This window comes from Plecotus auritus, assembly GCF_963455305.1.
Source record: "Plecotus auritus genome assembly, chromosome: 12".
Taxonomy (NCBI): domain Eukaryota; kingdom Metazoa; phylum Chordata; class Mammalia; order Chiroptera; family Vespertilionidae; genus Plecotus; species Plecotus auritus.
The window spans coordinates 30,104,476-30,127,754 of NC_137778.1; the positions used below are offsets into that span (position 1 = coordinate 30,104,476).

General features: G+C 40.4%; 1 protein-coding gene across 33 annotated transcripts in view; it reads right to left on the reverse strand.

Annotated features, from left to right (window-relative positions):
- Nucleotides 1–23,279, reverse strand: part of UBAP2L (ubiquitin associated protein 2 like) — a 44,045-nt gene that overhangs the window by 9,388 nt on the left and 11,378 nt on the right. For 9 of the 33 annotated variants that reach the window (XM_080649036.1, XM_080649033.1, XM_080649037.1 and 6 more), the window contains exons 5-22: nucleotides 22,632–22,800; nucleotides 22,126–22,221; nucleotides 21,685–21,730; nucleotides 20,424–20,536; nucleotides 15,403–15,455; nucleotides 13,715–13,800; nucleotides 11,632–11,803; nucleotides 8,591–8,789; nucleotides 7,694–7,971; nucleotides 7,364–7,536; nucleotides 6,142–6,331; nucleotides 4,915–4,969; nucleotides 3,933–4,107; nucleotides 3,317–3,389; nucleotides 2,108–2,303; nucleotides 1,927–2,015; nucleotides 849–902; nucleotides 165–246 (exon numbers count right to left, since the gene is read on the reverse strand). In XM_080649036.1, coding sequence (XP_080505162.1) covers nucleotides 165–246; nucleotides 849–902; nucleotides 1,927–2,015; nucleotides 2,108–2,303; nucleotides 3,317–3,389; nucleotides 3,933–4,107; nucleotides 4,915–4,969; nucleotides 6,142–6,331; nucleotides 7,364–7,536; nucleotides 7,694–7,971; nucleotides 8,591–8,789; nucleotides 11,632–11,803; nucleotides 13,715–13,800; nucleotides 15,403–15,455; nucleotides 20,424–20,536; nucleotides 21,685–21,730; nucleotides 22,126–22,221; nucleotides 22,632–22,800 — 2,299 coding nt within the window. Of the gene's footprint in view, nucleotides 1–164; nucleotides 247–848; nucleotides 903–1,926; nucleotides 2,016–2,107; nucleotides 2,304–3,316; nucleotides 3,390–3,932; nucleotides 4,108–4,914; nucleotides 4,970–6,141; nucleotides 6,332–7,363; nucleotides 7,537–7,693; nucleotides 7,972–8,590; nucleotides 8,790–11,631; nucleotides 11,804–13,714; nucleotides 13,801–15,402; nucleotides 15,456–17,959; nucleotides 18,020–20,423; nucleotides 20,537–21,684; nucleotides 21,731–22,125; nucleotides 22,222–22,598; nucleotides 22,801–23,279 lie in introns of all 33 variants that reach the window. The other 24 variants (XM_080649030.1, XM_080649045.1, XM_080649054.1 and 21 more) reach the window with 5 other exon arrangements.

Here is a 23,279-nt window from a genome sequence, read left to right on the forward strand (position 1 = left end):
CCCAACTTTAGCAGGATTCTGAATCTACCAATACTGATTCATCACATCCATTCTATAGTTCTGCCAAAGATCTTAACTGAACTGGGTCCCTTCCTGCTACTAATCAGGTTTCTGCCACCAATCTCAACACACTCTCCTTTTATTTAGCCCTATCCCAGTCCTACCAGAATAAGGGTTGCTGGCCAGGCTACCATCCCTCCCAGTCAGCGGCGTGGTGGGTGTGGGAAATGGGATGCTGTAGTAATCCTAGAAGAGAGAATTAAAAGAGCAGAGACTCAATGCCACTATTCTCCTCTCTGTTGAAAGGCAGGAAAATGTTGAAGTAATGCAACTTATCCAGCCACTGAATAGGCTGGTTAGAACAGGCACAAACTCCAAATTACTCTTGCATACACTGTCCCCCCTGCCTGGCCATGAGCACAGTCAAGCAAGGTCTACGGGCATGCCCAGTGTAAAACACACCAAGCCCACCAGGACCAGTAATATTCTCAAACCTGTAGATAATTATCCCTAATAGTCTACTACTAATGAGAAAATAGATCTTTCTAGAATTTGAAGTGTCTGAAACATACAGAAAGCATCTTGAGAGTTCCAGGGTACCCTGCGTTATAAAATGCTAAAATTTGTTTACTTCAAAGATGCCACAATTCTGATTTTTCTTTTAAGTTATCTTCCATTAGAGCCACTTCCCAAGACACCATACTCTGACGTATCTTAAATCAAAGTGTGTGTATGAAGGTAATGGTTGGGAAAGAACTATGACTTATCAACTGAACATGTGAAAGTAATCCCCCCAACACTAATTTTAAGACTGCTTTCTTTTCCTAAGCCCTACATCACATACTCACCAATGGAAATCTTGTCTGAAGCATCTGCAAGTCATCATAACCATATACTTGTGGCTGAAAGATACAAGCATGTAACAATACTAATGTGGACTGGTCATGATAATAGCAAACCAAGGAGCTAGGAAACAAAGTAAATCAACAGAACATTCATCCTCATTTTTAGGGAAGAATAGGAGACAGATCGTTTCCTTTAAGAGGAAAGAAGTAAATACAAAGAAATTAAGTGATTCATGAAAGGTATTGAAGCTTTCCTAGAGTTACATACTAGTGATTCAACTAGACTGGCTTCTGACACAAGTCATACATAAATAGCCTGCTCTTACTTTCTGTTCCACCAGCCTGTCTCTTATAGTTTTTAAAACATGGCTTAGCCCGGGCTGGTGTGGCTCACTTGGTTTGGGTGTCGTCCCATACACCAAGAGGTTGCCGATTTGATTCCTGGTCAGGGCACATGCCCAGATTGCAGGCTTGATCCCTGTAGGAGGCATGCAGGAGGCAGCCAAGCCGAACGATGTTTCCCTCTCACATTGAGTTTCTCCCTCCCTCCCTTCCTCTCTCTCCAAAACCAATTTAAAAGAATTTTTTTTTTAATTTAAATATATAGTTTTTACAGTATTACAGATGTCACCTATTTCTACCCCCAACCCCCTGTTTGCAAAAAGCGACTATTGTCAGCCACCTATTTTCAGGTAGACCCAATAGAGTTGGGAACTCTGGTCTGACCAGGTGGAAGCCAGCAAAGACCCTCAGAGATAGGGAATCAATTCAACTAGAGAAAATAACTCTCTAAGAAATTAAAAGGGATATCAGGTAGACATTCTGGCCTTTGGCTTCTGAGGCCGAGAAAATGTATTTCACAGAGAAAATATACAACAGAGGGCCTGGCCTCCATTTAGTCCTTCCTCTCTAAAAACTGTTATTTTTTTCTCTCAAAACTACAAAGATTAAAGCCTTGTTTTCATACAACAACCACTCATCTATTCTATATTTTAATTATAGTCTTCCACCTGAAGCCAGATTTATAAAGAGTAGCCACACCACCTTCATTTTTTGGAGAAGACCCCAAAGTCTCACTTACCGGGTAGGCATGTAACAGCCCTGGAGCCATAATATACGGATTAGGCAACAATGGCGGGACCCCAGGAGGGAGATTAGGAGGAGCTTTTCCTAAAAAAGAAATTATATTTTTATGCTGTCACACAATTATTTCTCTCCTTCATCCCAAAGGAATGCCATCCACCTTTTCTATGCAGGGCTACCTGAAGTTGTAGCAACTGAGCTTCGAGTCGAGGCTGTGACAGTGGAGTTGCTGCCTAGGCTGAGGCCCAGGCTACTGCCACTATTGAGACTGGAGGCGACACTGACCACTGGCGGAGGTGCAGAGACTGTGCTGGACGTTGTGGAGAAAGTGCTGGAGGAAGAATGAAGATTCGCCTCACTCTCCACGCTTGTGTGCTTCAAAAAGAGAGCAGTGGAAGAGAGGAGGAGGAAACAGCAATTAGCCTAACGGGTCAGGAAAGATCTACAATCCCTGCTGTTGATTATATCATCAATCAAGTTCCCAATTAAAAAGGCTGAGGAATGGTACCAGAGTGTCCTCTGCCAAATTAGAAGAAATTACAATACTTTACTGGTAGACATTCCCTAAGAGTCATCTGACAAGGATGGTAACAAAAGACCCACTACACACCATTACACTGTTCAGAACAGTAGCAGGGAGAGTAGGGTCAGACCAAACTCCCCCCAAACCAACGCTGGTTGGCCAATAAGAAGACAGAGATAGTTTAAATGCGAAAAATATATCATAGCCTTTTCTCGTACACTCTTCATTAGTTCAGAATAAGACCAGTTCGTGGGACAGGAAAAAGTTCTAATAAACTTAAACATGAAATCGTGTATTTGAGAAACAACAGATTCCTAGAAAAGCCTTAGCCCTCATTATCTCCCCTAGGCTTCTAGCAAACCAGACACCTTTGCCCCAAATGTTAGTTGTCTTCCTTACCATCTCAGAGTAATGGAATAGTTGCTATAAATCACAACTGTGAAATTAATTCTTTGACCAAAAGCTCTTATTTCATCTCTACTTTCACAGGATGCTCAGATTCACACTAACTATTTTCAGGACTCATGTTCAGCATATCTCAGACCAAGAATAAAAATGGCTGTACCAGTTAGAAAAGATATTCTTACAGAAGTTATTGTACCATACAAAAGCAACACCCAGCTTCAGTTAAAAAAAAAAAAGTCACACAATGATTCAGGCAAGTCACTTTCAGGGCTTTGAGAATTGGCGCACAGCTTTGCAATATTTCTGGATTTTGTTTGCCTCTCTTGACTTCAAAGATCCTTTTACTCCTTACAACCTCAGATCAATGATCATTTTGCCACCTCAGAATCCCTAAGAATCTTATGGTTGGACAGTTGTAAGTATAAAAAAACCCACAATTCTTTTATAGCACCATGCTTACCAAAAGAGTGGATGTTGAAGTACGCCCAGAAGATGTTGATGACGAAAGGGTATTTTGCTGAGTAGATAACGTACTGTAACAAAAAAAAGAGGGTGTCATAAGACTCAGTGCTATAGTCACCTGACCTGAAGCTTCAATTAAGAATACAGCAAGAGTCTGGCCAGTTTGGCTCAGTGGTTGAGCATCGACCCATGAACCAAGAGGTCACAGGTTCACTTCCTGGTCAGGGCACATGCCTGGGTTACCGGCTCAATTCCCAGTAGGGGGCATGTAGGAGGCAACCGATCGATGGTTCTTTCTTGTCGATGTTTCTATCTCTCTATCCCTCTTCCTAAACATCAATAAAAACATATTAAAAAAAAAAATACAGCAAGAAAGTAAGACAGAATATAGGACCAAGGAAATCTGAGATAATATAGTCAGCAAAATAGCCAGCCAGGGGTAGTGAGCAAAGGTAGAATGGATGTTGAAAAGGGAAAATAATCCTCCTGTCTTTACTTCCCATAGCTTTTAGGTAATCTACTTAGCTAAAGTGATCTGTGCCAGGTAGAGAGTTAATAAGATAGAACCAGAGAGCTCTCACCAACTCTAACCTCCAATCCTCACCCCAAATCACCTGTTGTGTTGTGTGGTGGTAGTATTTGGAATCTCCTCACTGTGGCTCAAGCCACCCAAAGTGGATGAGTGCTGATTGGTTGTCGTCAATAAGGAAGCTGCAGATACCGTTTCACTGAGAGGGGGGATACTAGAAGTAGAAGGTGAGTCAGATTTCACTGCAGAGCCTGTAGCACCTGGAAATGAAGAAAGGAAGTCATCTCATCAGAGGAAGGAGAATGTCTATAGGTGTGGTTCAGTTGGTTGAGCATATCTCATGCACCAAAAAGGTCGTTGGTTAGATTCCCATCAGGGCACACGCCCAGGGTGTGGGCCCGATCCGTAGTAGGGAGCATGCAGGAGACAGCTGATGTATATTTCTCTCCTTCTCCCTTCCTTTCTCTAAAATAAACAAACACATATTTAAAAAAAAAAAAAAAAACTTTTAAAAAGAAATGATGACTATAGTCCTAGGCTGTCCCAAAGACAAGAGTCTGAGTTATTTAATAATGGATCATTTGTGTTTAGGTAGAATCCTTTTCTGTTTTTCAATTCCAAGCATTTCACAGCACTGATCTCCTTTACCCAGTTAAGGGAACCAAGGGTATTATCACCATTTTAAGACAGAAAACCTAAAAGTTAGGATGGTTTTAGATTAAACAACAAGACAGAACCAAACTAAGACTATAACCAGATGTTCTGATCATTGAGCTGGGGCTATTTTCACTACAATCTAGGAAATGCAAAAATAATGATAGGACAGGGAAAACACTACACACCCTAGCTGGTTTGGCTCAGGGGACAGAATGTAGGCTCTCAGGCTGAAGGGTCCTAGGTTGGATTCTGGTCAGGCGCATATGGGAGGCAACCCATTTTCTCTGTCTCTCCCTCTCCCTTCCACTCTCGCCAAAAACCAATGGAAAAATATCCTTTGGTGAAGATTAACAAAAAAAGAAAAAGAACAACACTATAACTGGGAGGGAAAAAACCTGGAGAACACTCACCTTCAACAGATTGCGTGGTCTGTAACTGCGTGGCCTGCACAGAACTGAAGCCATTCTGATATGAAAAACGGGAGATAAACAGATAAATTCAAGTGAACAGAACAAATTAGCACTGACTGACACAGCTTCATTTCCAGCAAAATTCTGTAAATTAACATAATCTAGACTATCCAAACAAAATAAAACAAAAATTAACAACAAAACAAAGATGCCCTAGGCCAGTGATCGGCAAACTCATTAGTCAACAGAGCCAAACATCAACAGTACAACGACTGAAATTTCTTTTGAGAGCCAAATTTTTTATACTTAAACTTCTTCTAAAGCCACTTCTTCAAAATAGACTCGCCCAGGCCGTGGTTTTTTGTGGAAGAGCCACACTGAAGGGGCCAAAGAGCCGCATTTGGCTCGAGAGCCACAGTTTGCCGACCACTGCCCTAGGCAGTTTGGCTCAGTGGATAGAGCATCGGCCTGGGAACTGAAGGGTCCCAGGTTCAATTCCAATCAAGGGCACATGCCCGGGTTTCGGGCTCTGTTCCAGCAGGGGGCATGCAGGAGGCAGCCAATCAATTATTCTCTCTCATCATTGATGTTTCTGTCTCTCCACGCCCCCTTCCTCTCTAAAATCAGTAAATATATTAAAACAAAAACATAAACAAGCAAACAAATGAAAAAACAAAACAAAACAAAGAGACATAAACCCTGTGTGACCCAAAGCAACAGAAAGCAACCCCCAGATTGCTGAATATATCCCAAACCCAAATAGCTGCAGGAGAAAGCCCAAATCCAGTGATCCCTGGGGGGGGAAATGCGGGAGTAAGGTAGTTCAGCCAAGTCACTTATTTTTCTGGCTGCACCTGACAGTCCCTCCATATCACTGCTGGCATAAGCTATCCCCCACACCAAGCCAAGACATGGCAAGGTGAGATCTACTGCTATGCACCCAGCATGCTAGCAATCAGCTCTTCCAGCAATCCATTCAGAACACAGGCACTGAGACTGATTCTACAAGAAAGAATGACTCTTGAGTGCAGGCAGAATAGTTTTCTGGTTCTGAGTCTCCAGGCTTACTAAAAATAACTTTTTATTTCACCAACCACAGAACTGTACTTTTATCAGCTTCTCAATCAGCACTTCTGAGGTGTCTTAGCACTATTTGTCAAGAAACAAAACGCTAATATTAAAAGGCCCCTGCCCACTATTCTCCTAATCAATGCCCAGGGACACTACCTTTGCCTGAGTCAGGTCCTTTTGGGGTGATGAAGAGATGGAGCTGGGGTACCGCCGAGTCTGCGTGGATCTCTGTTCATACAGAGGGCCCTGAGCATTGTTTTGGGAGGTATAGGTTGTCGACTGAATTGGGCCACTCTGATAACCGGACTCCTGACTCTGATTAGATGAAATTGTAGATGAAGATTCACTGTGGGTAATAAAGAAGGAATCTATCAGAGAAATTAAATAAAGCAGATCAATTGATACTAAGTAAACAGTGGAGATTGACTACTAAAGTTGATTTCAATCAAAAAGAAAATTTCCAGCAACAAATAAAAGAAACCACCACCATTTTCTCCTGACAACTGAATGCATTTCCATAACCTATAGAGCTATTTGAATTAAGAATTTAAAACATTTAAACATTTAGGAGTTTAAAACATTTCTTGTCCCCCCTATATTCTGCTGTAATAAGAAAAAGAGGCTAAAGGTCACTAGAAAGGATACATTACTCTTGGTCCCTTCATCATAGCATGAACCCTAAGCATGAGAGCGTCATCTTTTGCTCGTATGCATTTTAAGTAATTCTGAGCCGTTGGCTCTTTCAAAAACCCCATTAAATACAAGGTTACTGATAGAACTTTCTGAGAGGAACTTTTGAAATATTCTCACGCATTAATGGCATATGATTCAATATATCTAGCTAGGGCCAAACATCTATTTTTATTTATTTATTTATTTTTAATTCTAAGGATTGAGAAAAGCAGCCCAGTCCCCTAAAATTCCTCCAGGATTTTCTATTGCTTAAGAAGGCCCTCCCTGAAGTATCAGAGGAAGTAGGAAAGTTTCTACTGGAAAGGTTCCTTTTTATCTGTCTAATACATCAATGCTTCCTCCTTCTTAGGAGTTCCAAGTTATACTCTTCAGAGGCCTAAGTCCCAAACCAAAGAGCTAAAAGTGTCAAAAGCATTTTTAGCTGTGGCAGATGCCAAAGTACTTTCCATTAGAGGTACGGTACACATCTGTAAGAACTGTTTTACCATTCTAGAAGTACTCAAAGGGTATATTTCCGTTTTACAGATGATCCTAGTAATATTTTAAAGTGCTACTTTTTAAAAGTGGCTATTATTTTCTCACTCGGTCAGAGACTTGTCATCCCCAGAGTTCGAAGAATCAGCAAGACTTAGAAAAAGTGGTAAAAACCTAATAAACGAAGCCTTATGACTGAGGTTTCCTCTACCTGGCCGTGCTGGTATAGAGGCTATTTGGAGCCTGGCTTGAAGAGGCGCTCGTGGTTGGAGTGGACTCATAATCAGAAAGCACAGGCTCTGACCCAAACTGCAATGCCCCAAACTGTAGGTTTAGCCCTGAGATATCTGCTGAGCCAGGCATCTCCACAGCCAGAGCAGGAATCTGTACAGAAGAGAAAATAATGCCTTATTGTAACCTTACTATAAGACTAATAAAAAAAACTCGTGCTTCAATTTCCCAAACTATACTCTTACAATCTCAATTCCCAAATCATACATCGTCTTGCCCCAGGGCAATATATATTTAAAAGTTCAAGTACCTTAGAAGTCAAGGAGGCTTTTTTCTTCTGCTGTTTCAGTTTTTGCTGAGCCGGCTGAGGGCTGGAGGATTGGTTGTCTGAAGACCCAGGAGACATTTGTGGAGCCGAGGTGGGTTTGCTTGGCAGAGGAGAAGAGGGGGGTGGAGGTGCAGCTGTGGAGGTAGCCACTGCGGGTGGCTTCTCCTGAAGGAACACCTCCATCATGGTTGAAGATGGGGTAAAAGCCTGGCGCTTTGTAAAGGGGCTGTGCACTGTTGAATCATTTGGGTTCTTCAAATCTGCATGAGTAAACCCAATATGTATAAGGCCAGAGATACTGGTGAACCTCAAGAAAATGCTATTATCCTGCTCTAGAGCCATGAATGAGGCCTTCAGGATCAGAAACTCATATAGACAGGTCCTCTTTTAAGGCATTATCTCATTTCTGTAGGTAACAATCATTAGATCACATTTGTTCTTATGTAGAGCCTAGGAACCTAATTGAATCAACACTATTACCCTGCCTGTGTAAGACAGGAATCTAGGAACTGTCCATGTTTAGAGTATAAAGTCATAAAATGGCCAAGTCCATGAAACATTCCAAAGGGAATATGCTGTTTTCAAACACTAAAGATAAATCGAGGGAATTCTAAAAAACCCCCAGGTCAACAGAAGACTACAAATATGTATAAAGCTAAATTTAATGAAAGAATTTATAGCCTTTTATTATAGACTTTTTATTATTCCCCAGCTTTCTGAAGTCAGCCCAGCTCACTAGGGGAAATCAGTGTGGGAAACTAGCTAGTTGGCAGCCCTTTTCCTTACTTCAAGGACATATTCTCCACCCCCTACTCCTGCCAGCCACTTGACAGTAAGCTCCAATGCTTAAACAATTAATTCACTTTCCATTTTTCTCACCATACTGCACCAGCGATGGGGACTGTGTGGTGGAGCCCATGTCCCAAGAGGAGGTGGTGGTGGTTCCAGATTGAGAATGCTGAGCTGCCAACTGAGCCAGGGCCTGAGCAGTCTTGAATTGCTCCAAGAACTGGGAGCCTGTGGTGCTGCCACTTTTAGCTTCACTGACATCGCCAAATCCTTTCCCTAACATGCTCACCTGTAAATCAACAAAGAGATTAGAGAAATCTATAGCCAACAACCTTGTTCAGCTACTCAAAAAAACACTTATTCAGGGTGAGAGCCAGTATAAATGAGACCAGTAAAGACTGTCACCAGACTGAGTACACAGCATAGGCCATTAGAACACAAGCTCTGGAGTCAGACTATCTAGATTCAAATCCCAGTTATGTAACCATGGAAAAGTAATTTTTCTGCACCTCATTTTCCCTCATCTGAAAATAGAAATAAAAGTAGTTCCTCATAAAGTTGTAGGATTAAACAAATAATGTATGTATAGCATTTAATGTGTGCATAGAACACAGTAAATACTCTAGAAATGAGAGCTATTAAAATTCATACTTTTATCAGCACTTCCTCCTCCTCCTCCCTCCAGCTCAGGGATAAAGCTCTAATGATTAGAGGATATTTTTCCCCTTTTAAAATTTAAAAGTTTCCTTGCCCTTTCCACTCCATAGCTCAAAAGGAACAAAAACAGCCCGGTCAGAGTTGCTAGGTTGGTTGAGCAATATCCCGTGCACAAGGCTTGCCAATTTGATTCCAGATCAGGGCACATACCTGGGTTGCAGGTTCGATCCCCAGTCGGGAATGTACGGAAGGCAACCAATAGTTGATGTTTCTCTCTCACATCAATGTTTGTTTCTCTCCCCCCTCTTCTCCCTTCCCCTAAGTAGTCCTCAGGTGAGGATTTTTAAAAAAGGAACAATAACAACTAAGAAGAGTCTTATCAATATGCTGCTAATAGCTAGCAAAGAAGCAAAGGTAATTTTAGGGGCCATCCTACCTTCAGCACTAGACAATCAAATGAGTCAATATGATTTGACTGTTTTCTCTATGTGTATCCAAGTATGAGGTAATCATGACAAGAAAGCAAAATTTACTCGTATGCTTTTGGGAGATTCTCCCCATTGCCTGCTACACCAAGTAAAACCATCAGCCTCGTCCAGAATATGAACCATGTGACCTTAACTATTCCAGGAAACCTCCAAGGAGATTTAATCTCATTTTCCTTAAATTCTTATTTAACCCTATAATCATTATCATGATTGAGCAACGATTTCTTATACAGAACCAGTCTGTCCAACTCGAGGTAAGACATTTTCCCCACTTCAGTCTATTATCCCAAGATTATACAAACAAACAAACAAAAAAAATCAGAAGTCTAGTTCAAAGTATGTGATTGTGGCAGAGATGATCTCATACAGCAATGATTACCAAATATTCTACAAGTGCAAAGCATATTAAAGACATAGAAAATTACTGAATCTTCACATATTGTACATGGTAATTAATAGGGGCTTCTGTATTATTCACATCTGTTAAAATTTTAAGGGAAATCAAACCTCTTTATTCTCAATGGAAAAGAATTATTAAATAGCACAGTGATTAATACAGGTGATGAGAAAAAACAGAATAATATTTATGTTTAGTTTAACATACCACATTAAATAAAATGTTAGGGTTAGTGAAAATATGTTGCAACTTTAAAAAGGCAATTTAAGAGATACAGAGTGCTTAACATTTTCCAGTCCTATCTTCTAGAGGTTGGTAGTTATTTCCTGATCTCTCTTTCACCTTCTTACAACTTTGACCCATTTTGTTGCTCTCTTCTTTATCTTTTTAATCTCATATTCCTTTCCATCTTACCTCTCTCCTACATTTTCTCACCTGTCATCTTGAATTTATGGCAGAGTATCAACCACCAAATTATTAGCACAAAAAAATCACTTTAAGACAAGTGTTAAAAACTGACAGAATTCTGGATTAGAGGCTAGCTCCGCAATTTTCTAGATAAAATAATTATTATAATCCTACTTCTGGAAAAATAAAACTACATACAATACACACAGTCTTTTACCTGTTTAAACCTATAGCATCCCTCCACCAAAAAATAAAGACAGGAAAAAAAAAAAAAAGAAAAAGCAGTACTTCTTAACATTTACTGACTATAATTGGTTCTTGCATCATCTGTTTAACTTAAATGATTCCTTTGCCATAGTTAATGACCTTGAAATTTTAAAATGTTCCGAATCAACAAGTCATGTGCCACAAGTGTTCTAGGTTATTAATAGATAACACCACTACTGCCACCATATTTGTACCTTACCCATTATCTCCCTAAAGCCCTAAAAGATAGGCAGAGCAAGCACTTAAAAACATTTTTTTGGGGAAGGGGGAGAGGGACTGGATGAGGGTGGGCAAAGTGGGGGGGGGGGAGATTAGAACATCTATAATAGTGTCAACAATAAGAATAAAGTTTTAAAAAATTTTAATTAAGTATATTGGGGTGACAGTGGTTAATAAAATTGCATAGGTTTCACGTGTATAATTCCATAATACATCATCTGCAGAGCAAGCACTCTTATTCCCACTTACAGAGAAAGGAAGAAACAGCGAAAAGTTGGCAGATTCAGGAAAACACGAAGTTTTTGGAAACCTAGTCCAAAAATGTCTGGTTTAAATATATATGGCAATTCTGCTCTATCAAGAAATAGGGGACTGCTACAACTCCCTACTGCAAAAGGATTAAAATTTGTTGATGCCATTGATTTTCTCCAAGAATAGCCAACAATGTTCAGCACAGTGAGTATTAAATTATGTTAACTCATTTTTATAGGGTTCAGTATGTCTGAAGCTAACTCCTCTCCTTAGAGATACCCCTAGCTACCCAACTCAACATCTCTACACCAAGGCTGCTTAAGAGGACAGAAGAGGATGATGCTTTACCCTGCCTCAAACTTCTGTCACTGAAGGAACTACTGTATGCAAGGGTAAGGTTTGGCAGGAAAGTTGGATTAAAATACACCATGTTTCCTACTTACCACACTGTGATGAGAAAATGTGTTCCCTGAAGCAGGCTGTGATATGGTATTCTGCTTCGAGTTACTGAACACCAGAGGCTGGGCAAGAGAAGGAGCCTGAGATGGATCCAGATTGGACGAATCATTCTCCATTGAAGATGGTGTCTTCCCCAACAGAACAGCAAGGTCAATTCTAGTAGAGAAGAGAGAGAATCTTAATGAATAAGACTGAACATTCTAACATCCCCAACACCAGAATCACATGAAGTCACCCCCCAAAACACAAAATCCTGACTGAAATGTTTAATTTACCAAAAGTAACTGATACAAGAGCCACTATAGTATCCAGCTATGTTCTAATATTGCCAAGCATAATAATATTATTTAAATATATATATTTTAGTGAAATTAATTTAATGTAATATGTTTTAATACAGCAGCTCGATAATTGAGCCAAAGTTTACTAATTTTTTTTTTAAGTTAATTTTTAGAGTGAGAGAGGGGAAGAGCGAGAAACATCAATTGGCTGACTCATGCACACACCCAACTGGGGATGGGCCCCCCATCCTGAGTATGTGACCTAACCAGGAATTGAACCGGCAACCTTTTGGTACATGGGACGATGCTCAACCAAGCCACACCAGCCAAGACAAAATTTACTAATTTTTAATGACTTTAAAATACTGAATACCTGCCATTACCAATATTTAATATGTAAAACTAGATACTAGAATGCCCACATCTTCAAGTGGCTTTGGAACAATAAAAATTAGGGGAATTTTCCCAACTTTTATAAAATTTCAAAAGTTATCTATGGCATAATAAAAATATATGTTTGTGCTTTGGACGCAGTTCTTGGCAGAGCTCTTAAAGAGCTTCAAAACAGGATCTGGTAACCAAACACAAATAATGTGATTAGAGGGTTAGAACTTTCAGTCCTACTATACTCCACCCATTTCTAGGGAGGGAAGAGAGCTGTACATTATACTCAATCACCAATGACTTAATCATACATGCCTATGTAATGAAACCAACAAAAACTCTTGAACAATGAGATACAGTGAGCTCTGGGTAGGTGAACGGATCAATGTGGTGGGAGGGCAGCACAGAGAGGGCATGGAAGCTCTGTACCCCACTCCCCACATCTGGCCCTATGTATCTCTTCCACTTGGCTGTTTCTGAATACTGATTACAATAAACCAGTAATGGCAAGAAAATCTCTTTCCTAAGTACTATGAGTCATTCTAACAAATTGTTGAACCTGAGGAGGTAATACCCCCAAATTTGTGGTCAGCATGGAAGAAATGTAGATAGTCTGGGCACCCATTTGCAGCTGACCTCCAAAGCAAGGGCAGTCTTGTGGGACTAAGCCCTTAACTAGTGTCTGTGCTAATTCTAGACAATGTCAGAATTGTTGAACACCTAGTTGGTGTCTGAGAAATGAAGAATGAGTACAGAAAAATCACAGATAATTGGTGTAAAAAAAACACCAAAACGCATTACTGCTAGTAATGACATCCCTAACATCCCATTCCTATCACACTTCTCTTCAGGATCTTCTGAGTCAGCAGCTATCATACTCAGGTCTAGAAACAACCCAAGAGGCTTTCTGGGGATAAAAATGCCCTTGACCGGAATCAAACCCGGGACCCTTTGGTACTGATTTTTAGAGAGAGAAAGGGAGAGGGATACAGAGAAAAAAAACATCGATGAGAGAGAAACATCTTGGATCGGCTGCCTCCTATATTGAGCCCGAAACCGGGCATATGCCCTCACCTAGAATCAAACCGTAACCTCTTGGTTCCTGGGTCAATACTCAACCACTGAGTCACACAGGTCGGGCTATCATGCTACATTTTACACAATGCCTGTGATGCTTACCTATGTGATTAAATGGCCATTTTGGGGGAAGAATCAATTTTAAAATTGTAATATACAGACTTCCATTCAGTAAACTATCAACTTACAAATCTATCAATCAACTAAAGAGAATCTAATGTGATTTGGTTATCATCATTACCAACACCCTGTAAAGGTCCAGTGTTCCTTATAGCTATCTCAGCAGATCCCTTTGGGAAAAGATACTAAATTTTACTACACTTGCCTTTGACCAGCAGTGATTGTCACATTCTCTGCAGGCAGAGGCACTGAAGACACGTTAGAGGCAGTGAAGATCTTGGTCTCAGAAAGCTGGAAAACAGAGAAATTAGTCACTCCTGGTGTTAGGTAGGTTATAGTCAGAATCCTGGCATAAGTAAGGGGAATTAATTTCATCAAGAAAAATGGAAAACCCTTTGAAGGGGAAACTACTCTGAAGAATCCTGAATGGATCGACTTTGAAGCCCCTTCTATCCATGCTCAATGATTTTATCAAGAGAGGAGAATCAAGAAACCCAAAAATATACAGTAGAGTCACATAATATGCACACTAAACTTAGAGAAAGGTGAATATACTTGCTAGACAGAAAAAGAGAAAACACCTTTATATTTTCCCATTACAGTTCCCCACTCCCTCTACCTAAACCATTAATTTATCTTCTACTGCTCCTCTCAAAGAAAGGAAAATGACAGCCTAGATGAAGACAGAAATTTTTTAAAAAGTTAATTCTTGGCTTTTGAGTAGTAAGGGCCCAAGTGCTGGTGAGTTAAGGTCTTTTCGGGGATAATTTTAACCATATGCAATTATTGCCTTAATAATGACTTGCTTACACCTAGCCTCTCCACTATGACACTAAAATCAGGTAAGCAATTATTGGGAATAATTCTTCATACTATTCAAAAGCTGATTTGTTTTGTTTTGACCTTTTGATTAAAATCTCTCCTCTAAAAACAGGGAGTCCACTTCCCCAGATATATCATTCTCCGAAAGCTGCTTAAGCAGACAAGCCAAATTTTAGAAAATATTCATTCACAATGCAGTCTAGCTCAGCTACAATAGAAAATAATCACCCTGATGCTGACACACCTGAAATTTTAAAACCACCAGCCTAGCCACCAAAACAGTTTGACATATTATTTCCTCTTAATACAAAAGTTGTCTTGCCTGAACATGAATATAAGTAGATTTAAAAATGTTAAAATGGAAATTCATTCATGATCACTGATAACTGTAATTCACAGCAAAAGCTTGAGGTGACAGGAATTAGCAAAATTCCTTTACTGAGGTACTATTCCAGCGAATTCATAGCTTGTTTATGTGCCACCTTATGCCACCCATCTATGAGATTTCCAAGTTGTAAAGCTGGAAGATAACCAATTCTACATATAATTTTCAATTACATTTATAAAGTTGGGCTTCAAGTAACTTAAAAGGGTTCCAGAGCCAAACAGATAATAGACTTAAGGACTTGGCACTTTAACTCTCCCTTTGTACCCACCTCCAAGCCAATTTAGTACCATACACCAATGCTCAAATGTGAACTAAATAGCAAATTGTTCCAAGTATAGTCACGTGCCACCAGCAGGTGTTAATGCACTACCTGCCTAACTCAATTTCCAATGCTCTACCCAACCACCATCTCTTCCTGAGATAAATCCAACAATCAGATATTTGGACTTACACAAGTGCACTTGCCCTTTCCATAGTCTGGTTCCACAGAGTCCTGTTCATGCCCAGTCTCCTTCATATAACATATGTGAAATGTTCTGGCTCAGAACACTATTTTGGATGTAAAAGTTTTGGGTCAGAATCTTAAGGATTAATTTTGAGGGGTAGAAACATACCCATTTTCTATCCCTAAACACCACTTAGGGATAGAAGGCACTAAAGAAAAATGACCTAGAAATACCTACATCTTCATTCCAATCTTCAGTTCCCCATTCTTCTGTTGCGGTCCTCCATGCACCTGGGAATAAAGGAAAAACAGTGATTTTTAAGTGTCAACCCACTGCACGTGCAGAAAACACTAATGTACTAACATTTTTGGCAGCCAAAAGTGTAACCAGAATTTAGTAATCAGAAAGGATTCTTGGGCTTCAAGGGGAGGAAAGGACTATTTAGAAAAGCATACCTCAGAACACCAGGGTTTTAATAAGATTATGATTTCACAGCTACTTTCAGTTTTTGTTACATGGCTATACAGCAAAGGACAAGAGCAAGAAAATGCGAGAGTGCAAGACACCAACAAATGCAACGCTCCAGGCAATCTCATAAGAAACGCAACCCTCTGACTTAGTGGTCAATTCAGTGAAACGGTAGCAGCCAACTTAAACCAGAACATAACTCCACCTACTTATCTGGTATAAGATAATACTGCAGCCAATCTGAAGAAAGATGGGCAGTGAAGATCAATACTGAGACCACTGACAATTATCTGCTATTAGAATTGAATTTAAAAATGCATACTTAGCCCAGCCAGCGTGGTTCAGTGGTTGAGCATCAACCTATGAACCAACCAGGAGGTCACGCTTCGATTCCCTGTCAGGGCACATGCCTGGGTTGCAGGCTTGATCCCCAGTGTGGAGCATGCAGGAGGCAGCCGATCAATGATTCTATTTTTTTTTAAAATATATTTTATTGATTTTTTACAGAGAGGAAGGGAGAGGGATAGAGAGTTAGAAACATCGATGGGAGAGAAACATCGATCAGCTGCCTCCTGCACACCTCCCACTGGGGATGTGCCCGCAACCAAGGTACATGCCCTTGACCGGAATCGAACCCGGGACCCCTCAGTCCGCAGGCCGACGCTCTATCCACTAAGCCAAACCAGTTAGGGCTCTCTCTCATTATTGATGTTTCTCTCTCTCTCCCTTCTTCTCTGGAATCAATAAAAAATATATTAATAAAAAAATAAAGTATACTTAGCAGATGTTTATACATCTTATTGACTTAACTAAAGGGAATCTCAATGGATCTGCTCTTTTCAGAAGATACTGGACGAGACTTAAAAATCAAGTATGTGAGCCCTAGCTGGTTTGGCTCAGTGGACTGAGTATAGGCCTATGGACTGAAGGGTCCCAGCTTTAATTCCTGGTTGGGGCACATGTTCAGATTGAGAGCTCAATCCCCAGTAGGGGGACATGCAGGAGGCAGCTGATCGATGGTTCTCCCTCATCATTGATGTTTCTCTCCCTCTCTGAAATTAATTAAAAAAAAAAAAAATAATATATATATACACACACACACACACACACACACACACACACACACACACACATATATATATAAAAAATCAAGTTATGTGTGATAGTTATTCTTCTAATCCTAATCATACAGAAAATCTGACCTGCCCAGTTCATGGCGCAAACAATGGAGGTGTGCACACTCCTCATGGTGGTAATGACAAAGCTGGGATTCAGTTTATACAGGAGAGATCCATAGCAATCAATATGCTCACAAAGGGGAACTGCCCTTTCTTAAGGAACATGGGTGATAGTTTCAATGAGAACCAGTATTCTTCCCTTTGACCAAAGAGCTACAGTAAGAAATAAAAACCTATCTGTAGAAGGGACAAGAACACTCTTTATTTTCTTTTCTAGAACAATAGTATATATTGAATAATTTAAAGATTTATCTCCAAATTGAGAAAGCTTCTTAGAAAAATTAAAGTCTGGCATTCAGATAGTCCATTGTCACTGAAGAAATATTATAGCAGCTATAAACACATCTGAAATTCTTTAATACATTTAATAATGAAAAATCCTATTTCCTAGAGAAAAATATGTTCAATGCCTGTCTTAGGACAATAGTTAAAACTGCACCAGGGGAGTTCCAAACCACTTACTAATGACAATGTTTTCCGAATCAAACTATAGTCCAATTTCAGTTTAAGGACAAATTATAAACCACATTTTCCTCTCCCTCTCTGGTGATACCACTCTTCCTGCCCATTGACATCCATCCCACCATGGCTAAATGAGCCTCCCCTCGTGCCCCCAAGATCTGGTTTAACGCATATACACAATCCTAGAGTTGGAAGTGACCTGAGAAGTCATCTACTATTGAGAGATAATCTCTCAATGCAAGGATTTTATTTTTTGCACTCTGGCAACTACATCTGGGAAAGAAAAGAATGTAGATTCCTCATTGATATTTTCTTATAAAGAATGTATGAAAATGACTGAGGAAGAGGACTATATTGAAGAAGCATTTAAGGAACAGAAAGAATGAAAATGCTCTGAACAACAGATTAGGGTTGCCATTCCATCAAAAGAAAGCACAGTCGACGTAAATGTTAAATAGTCATTAAATGAACCAAATTTTCAAGAAGCAAAAACGAGCATAAAATATGGCAGAAAAAGGCAGAAAGAGAAAAAGCGGAAGACAGAAAAATGACATATCCACAGATATTTCAGTTCATAAAAATCTATAAAAATATCCGGGGCAGTTAGGCGCCTGGATGTATCATACCAGGAGCAGTCTCAAATTTTCGGGGATAATTTGACCCCTCAACCCCAATGAAATCAAGTCCTGAAACAAAAAAGAAAAAACAACCAGTGAAATTTTGCTTGTGAATGAGAGCATTTGCCCCCAAAACACAATTCCCAGTGTACCTGTGGATATTTTAAGGGTAGGTTTAAATTTCTTTTTAAGTTGAAAAAGGAATTTGAGTTTGCTACCATAAAAACACAAAAAGAGATCATGCATGAAGGTGAGTTTGTAATGAAATTAACAATAATGAGAATGCATGAAGCTACACCCAATACTTTTACACTAACATGACAGCAGCATCACATAATTTTTTATTCCAACACAAACCACAGATTTCGGATTCTACCCTCTCAAATCTGCTATTTTCCCACTCAATAGAAATAAACATAAACTTCTTCAACCTTCTCCAGTTTTCCAACCAGAACCTTGTTGAAAACAGCGGAAGTTAGCAATCCAGGAATGAGACTCCATGCCTGATTTTTCTATCCACAACTGAAAATAAATCCCTTAACTTCTATCATCTTTTCTGCCAATGATAAAAAGCCAATTACCCAAGAACAATTTAAAGCTCAAAAACAGTAACTTTTGTTATTCAGACTGCTACCACTGCCTCTACAAAGCCATCAAGAGATGAATGAAGAGCAGTTCTAATGCCTCCGAAGTACAGAAAGTTAAAACAGAAAAGGACATTTCATAGCCAAATGGTCAAGGGAATTCACAAAGATGTCTATCTTGCCAATAACTCAACATTAGTCTCCACCAATTAGAAAGTTGTATTCCAAATGAATTTATAAGACAACTTGATAAAACAAAAAGCAAGTACCATTCAGGACCTGAGGTGTATGTAACATCTATGGACAGTAGATGAGAAGCTGTGCCAAAGATCCTACAAAGATAAAGATCACTGATATTTAAAAAGGGGCAACGCTGCCCGGCCAGGGTGGCTCAGTGGTTGAGCATCGACCTATGATCCAGGAGGTCACAGTTCAATTCCCAGTCAGGGCATATGCCTGGGTTGTGGGCTCGATCCCCAGTGTGGGGCGTGCAGGCGGTACCTGATCAATGATTCTCTCTCATCATTGATGTTTCTCTCTCTCTCTCCCTCTCCCTTCCTTTCTGAAATCAATAAAAATGTATTTAAATAAATAGGGGCAAGGCATAGAGCCTCGGCCGTGTAGCTCAGTTGGTTATAGCATCATCTCAATACTCCAAGATTGGGTGTTCAATCCCCCATCAGGGCACATACAAGAATCAACCAATAAATCCATAAATAAATGGAACAACAAATAGATGTTTTTTTCTCTAAAAATCAATCAATCAATAAAATTTAAAAATTGGAAAAAAAGTAAAAAGGGGTAAGGCAAGTTTAATGGATAAGAAGTAAAAAAAAGCCCATTTCTTTACTATTAATTCATTCCCCTTTTAGAAGAGGAAAGCAGAAGGAGCTGATGTCACAAGTACTCTGGATCCCAGAGGCTGCGCTTATTTAAAGCAGTGAAAGTGTTGTACTCCCAAATATATCTTTGTGTATCCCACAAGCCTAACATATCCTTAAATATATACACCCTATTAAGATAGAAGCACCAAAGTGAGCTAACAAAAAAAGCAATCTTATTAAAATCCTATAAAACTCTACCACACCCAGAAGACTCAACAAAGAGAGCAAAAAAGTCTCAAGAGCCCTGGCCAGTTTGGCTCGGCCTGTGGACTGAAGGGTCCCAGGTTCGATTCCGGTCAAGGGCACATGACCAGGTTGCAGGCTCCTTCCCCAGTGGGGGGGCATGCAGGAGGCAGCCAATCAATGATTCTCTCTCATTCATGTTTTTATTTCTCTCTCCCTCTTCCTTCCTTTCTGAAATCAATGAAAATATATTTAAAAAAAAGTCTCAAGATTTCCTTTGTGCCCAGATATTGAGATTTCTCAAAAATGAAAGGAAAAAAGATACTCCTACCTCAGTACGAGAAAACAAACTGACAGTGGGTTTTGATTCTGGAACCTCGTCATCTCTACAAGTAGTGGCTTGATTGATATCTTTTCACAAGGCAATGCTAGCTATCCTAACAAAAATACTAGAAAATAACAATTGGAGCTAATGGCACCTATATGGCATAATGGAAAGAGCATGGGCTTGTAGAATCAAATAATTCTGAGTTTAAATACTAGCAAATTTCTTCACTCCTCTTTCAATCTAAGATTCGTCATCTGGAAGGTGATGATAAATGTCTGTTTCATAAAATAATGAAGAACAGGTGAAATAATTTGTATAATGTGCATACAGACACGAAGTAAAGAGAACACACAGTAATTCGATTGGATTTTCTCCCTTTCTCCCCCTATCTCTGCACCCAAAAACTATTCCTCCACTTTACATAATTATAACCTCAAAACAATTATTTCCTTAGTTTCCCAGAGACAAGAAACGAATAATAAACAGTCACTCACTCGTCCCATCATCTGGCTCGAAGTGGCCAGTGTTGTTCCACGTACTGCCGCTATTATTGCCATAGTTATCATCAGTATTGGCTGGTTCTGCATAATCAGCTGGGTTAAAGGTTCTGGGGGGGTGGGGTGGGGTGAACAACAACAAAAAAGCTTAAAAGAGTCTCCAACATCTAAGCAGTACCAAGAAAAAATTAACTCAAAGAGGAGGGCAATTAGAATGTTCAATGTCCCTTTCTTAGTACAAATCAATCACAGCCCCTTTCTATAATCTATGCTGTCAATTTTTCCTCACCTATCAGCCTACCTAAAATTTCATGGCATAATCTCAATTTATATCTACTATCCACTTTGGGTTAGGACACCAATCCTATCCTATCTATAAAGAGGGAATATGCTGATGGTCACATCCTCACAAAGATGGTGGCACCCACAGCCACAAGATGGCGGTGCCCAATCTCCTCAGCCCCACCAGGGCAGTGCGCAGCACGGCCAGGCCCGCCCCAGGCGGGTCCGGCTGCTCCACGCGCCTGCGGAGTCCCCCAGTCCCTTCAGCCCCCCAGCTGCCCAGGGCCACCCAAGGCTCAGGTAACCAGGGCCGGCCAAGGTTTGCGCTGCTGGCAGTGGCAGCAGCAGAGGTGTGATGGGGCGTCACCTTCCCCTGATAGCCAGGGTTGCCTCCTGCCCTTGAGGGTTCCCGGACTGTGAGAGGGGCAGGTCCAGCTGAGGGACCCCCCCCCCCCCCGCTGCAGTGCATGAATTTTCATGCACCGGGCCTCTAGTAATCATAATAAAATTCACATGAAGATTGTGGAAAGATAGTAGGTATATGCATTCAAATGAAGCTGTGAAACAGAGATAATGATCCAGGTTGTAAATGCTTTTTCTTAAAAAATAAGCCCTGCCCTGGCTGATTTGGCTCGATGGATAGAGCGCTGGCCTATAATCTGAAGGATCCCTGGTTCAATTCCGGTCAGGAGCACATGTTGCGGGCTCGATTCCCAGAAGAGGGTGTGCAGGAGGCAGCCGATCGATGATTCTCTCTCATCATTGATGTTTCTCTTTCTCTCTCTCTCCCTCTCTCTCTGAAATAAATAAAAAAATATTTTAAAGGAAACAAAAAGTAAGTCCTAAGTACACACCTTTCTGATTAAATAGTCTAGACATCTTTTTTACTACATTTTGGTTAAGGTTGTCTATTATCCTCAGGACATCAGGATATTAGCCACCCTAAAGACTTTGACATCGGATCAAGGAAACTTACCCCATTCCTTGAGCAGAAAACCTTCCTCCCCGCCTACCAGAACCACCTAAGGAAAGAGAAAAAGACAGAAACGTTGTAGAAATTAAACAAAACTAACTTGCCAACTGAGGCAGCTCAGAATATTAAGTGGTTAATATTATCAGATGTGCTTTTTTTCACTCTGTAGTGCATCAGTTCATATAAAGCAATAGGATAATCATTACTCTTGAGACTGTTCCTTTGCTGATCATACTGCTGGGTCCTCAAACGAATACAATAATATATGAACAATAAGACTAGAGGAAATGACATCCATCTTCTCATTGCCCATTTAGCAACCTCCAAAATTTGCATGACACCTTAACTATGAAGGTAACTAGACTCTATGTGAATTGGTTTTGAAATAATGCAGACCCCTACAAAACTAGTAATGTCCAGCCCTCCCCACACTATAATGATCACCTCTGCCTCGTCCACGACCTCTTCTGCCTCTCTCTGTGCCTCTTCCAGAAGGCCCTCCACTCTTGGTGCCATCTAATCCATTTTCCTGACCCCGAACTGGGAGAAACAAAACACAGATGGCCAGAGCAGAATCAATAGAATATACATAAATGGTATGTAAATAAATATATAAATGGTATGTATATACACTGGTGGAAGACCAAAACAAGAGAAACAATGAGCTGGAAGGATGGAACATGATGGTTACTAGGGGAATGGTGATGAACCACAACAGAGAAGTGTAAGTCAAACTTTACAAATAGTTACAGGATAACTTAATACCAAACTGGTGGTTGCTGCTAGAAAGGCTAATGTTAAGAAACGCCAGGGTCTCAGAACAGATAATGGCAAGAAAATTTTTAAAAAGGTAATATAATGGTTATAGGTCCAGCCTAGCAGGGCCTTGACAACCCTGAAATCTGGACATTACTGACCCACAGTTGGTTTTGTTAAAGCCCCATGCATACACTCTCGTCCACGGCTGGCACCTCTTCCCCGTCTTGGTGGCCCACCACGTCGCCGACTATAGTCTCTGTCCCGGTCTCGATTTTCTTTGCCTTCCTCATTGGATTCCGTTTGGCCACCATCCTTCTGTCCTGAGACTCCTTTCTTCTTCCCGACCATCTCCCAGGAATGCTAAAGAAGGGCAGAGCATTCATAGCTAATCAACATGGGTTGCTACCAGGAAAACCAGAGATAAAAGCTGGGACAGCCCAACTGCTGTGTCTCAGTGGCTGAGCATCTATCTATGAACCGGGAGATTAGATTCCCAGTCAGGGCACATGCCCAGGTTGCGGGCAAAATCCTCCATGCAGGGTTTGTGGGAGGCATCCAATCAATCATTCTTTCTCCTTCTCCCTTCCTCACTCTGAAATCAATAAAAATATACTTTAAAAAAAGAAAAAGCTGGGACAACTGTTAACCATTCTCCTCTCAGCATCCAAGTCCAAGATACCTCTAACTAATTTACTTCTATTTAAATGGAGGGTACAGAAAGAACCTTAAAACAAACTTTACACCTATCGCTGCACAACTTAAGTTCTTTTATTGGGGAGGTGCTAACAGATTGCAGAGATCACTTCCAAAAGGATCACCAAGATCCTTATCCAGTTTAG